This window comes from Octopus bimaculoides, chromosome 1, assembly GCF_001194135.2.
Source record: "Octopus bimaculoides isolate UCB-OBI-ISO-001 chromosome 1, ASM119413v2, whole genome shotgun sequence".
NCBI classification, from domain to species: Eukaryota; Metazoa; Mollusca; class Cephalopoda; order Octopoda; family Octopodidae; genus Octopus; species Octopus bimaculoides.
In genome coordinates, this window is record NC_068981.1 from 25,063,195 (window position 1) to 25,064,783 (window position 1,589).

At 36.4% G+C, this 1,589-nt stretch overlaps 1 protein-coding gene across 1 annotated transcript in view; it reads left to right on the forward strand.

The window, feature by feature from the left end:
• Nucleotides 1–1,315, forward strand: part of LOC106876826 (interleukin 17-like protein) — a 2,581-nt gene extending 1,266 nt beyond the window's left edge. The window contains exon 2 of the mRNA XM_014925542.2: nt 629–1,315. Coding sequence (XP_014781028.1) covers nt 629–1,126 — 498 coding nt within the window. The 3' untranslated portion in view covers nt 1,127–1,315. The remainder of the gene's footprint in view (nt 1–628) is intronic.
• The last annotated feature ends 274 nt before the right edge of the window (nt 1,316–1,589 follow it).

Below are 1,589 nucleotides of genomic sequence, written 5' to 3' on the forward strand. Positions count from 1 at the left end.
GGATTTGGTAGACGGAAACTGAAAGAAGCCTGTCGTATATATGTATATATATATGTACGTGTGTATGTGTTTGTATGTCTGTTTGTCCCCCCAACATCGCTTGACAACCGATGCTGGTGTGTTTATGTCCCCGTAACTTAGCGGTTCGGCAAAAGTGACCGATAGAATAAGTACTAGGCTTCCAAAGAATAAGTCCTGGGGTCGATTTGCTCGACTAAAGGTGGTGCTCCAGCATGGCCACAGTCAAAAGACTGAAACAAGTAAAAGAGTAAAAGAGAATGTCTACTCACACTCCCATTTCCTGTTTCAGTTCTGTATCTCTCAGTTCTTCCCCTCTCTCTTTCCCTCGCCTTTTCCCACTCTCCCCTCATCTCTGCTCAAACACTTATTCTGTCTGCTATTTTTACGTCTTATCAAATAAAGCCTGGGAAATATAAAGCATATATTCTAAATTGTCTTTTGTTTTTTGACATAGTTTTGAACCTTTCATTCAATATTGTATAGCAAACGTCTGTAATGTTACTTTATACAGATTAACACATGAACTATTAAAGTATTATTTTTAGATTTGTTTATACAGATAAATTCTACATCACTTGACAAAAATATTTTCTTTTTTGTTTCACAGGTTTTTATCCAGGTTATAATCTCTCTCTTCAACTTCACATTGATTGTATCTTCAGCGGCTATTCCGACCCAGTGTAAAATACCTACTGACTTGAAAGTGCATTATGAAAAACTGTCCAGTGTTGGCATTGGCAATAACTTTTTCCTACCGGCTGAAATGGTTCCAGCAAAAAGTGAGCAGTCACCATTGACCATTGGGGATAAAACTTGCCCAACATCTCCAGTTTCTTCTGATATTATCCGTGAACGTTCAACCTGCCCTTGGTACTTGACTTTCGCTCATGATTCAACAGTTTATCCGCCGTTACGTCAAGAAGTAGTGTGTCGCTGTAAAGAATGCCTGGACTCTGACCACAACCACCATTGTGTAACCGTATACACTAAAACGACTGTCCTCAAGCGTACAGGCGAATGTGTTGATGGACTATATGTGTATAAACCAAGTGTAATTGATATAGCGACAGCTTGTGTTTGCGCACGGAAAGTAGATAGAGAGTAACTGACGCAAATCTTGAGTCGTAAAAGTGGCCACCTATCAGATGTTGAATGCGTGTAGAGCAAATGTTTTCATATTGCAAAAATTTAAGTTGATCACAATGTGGTCATTATAATTTTAAAATACGAATATATCTTATCTTGTCACTGTTACACAGACACACACATAGGCAGACAGACACAAACACACACACAAGAAAAACTGTTTTCATTTCAATAATTCTCTGCAATGTAAACAGACACAGTCCATATTTACCACAATGCATCCCCTATTTATTAATTGTTACCTAAAACAAAATCAGGACTTATTGAAACATCCCAAAGACATTTTTCAATTCGTATACACCAATATTTATTTATTAAACGGTGACACAATGATTCATTCAATATACATCACAAAAAACGAACTGTTTTACTATTTCATCTGTATTTGCATATATATATATATATATATATATATATATATA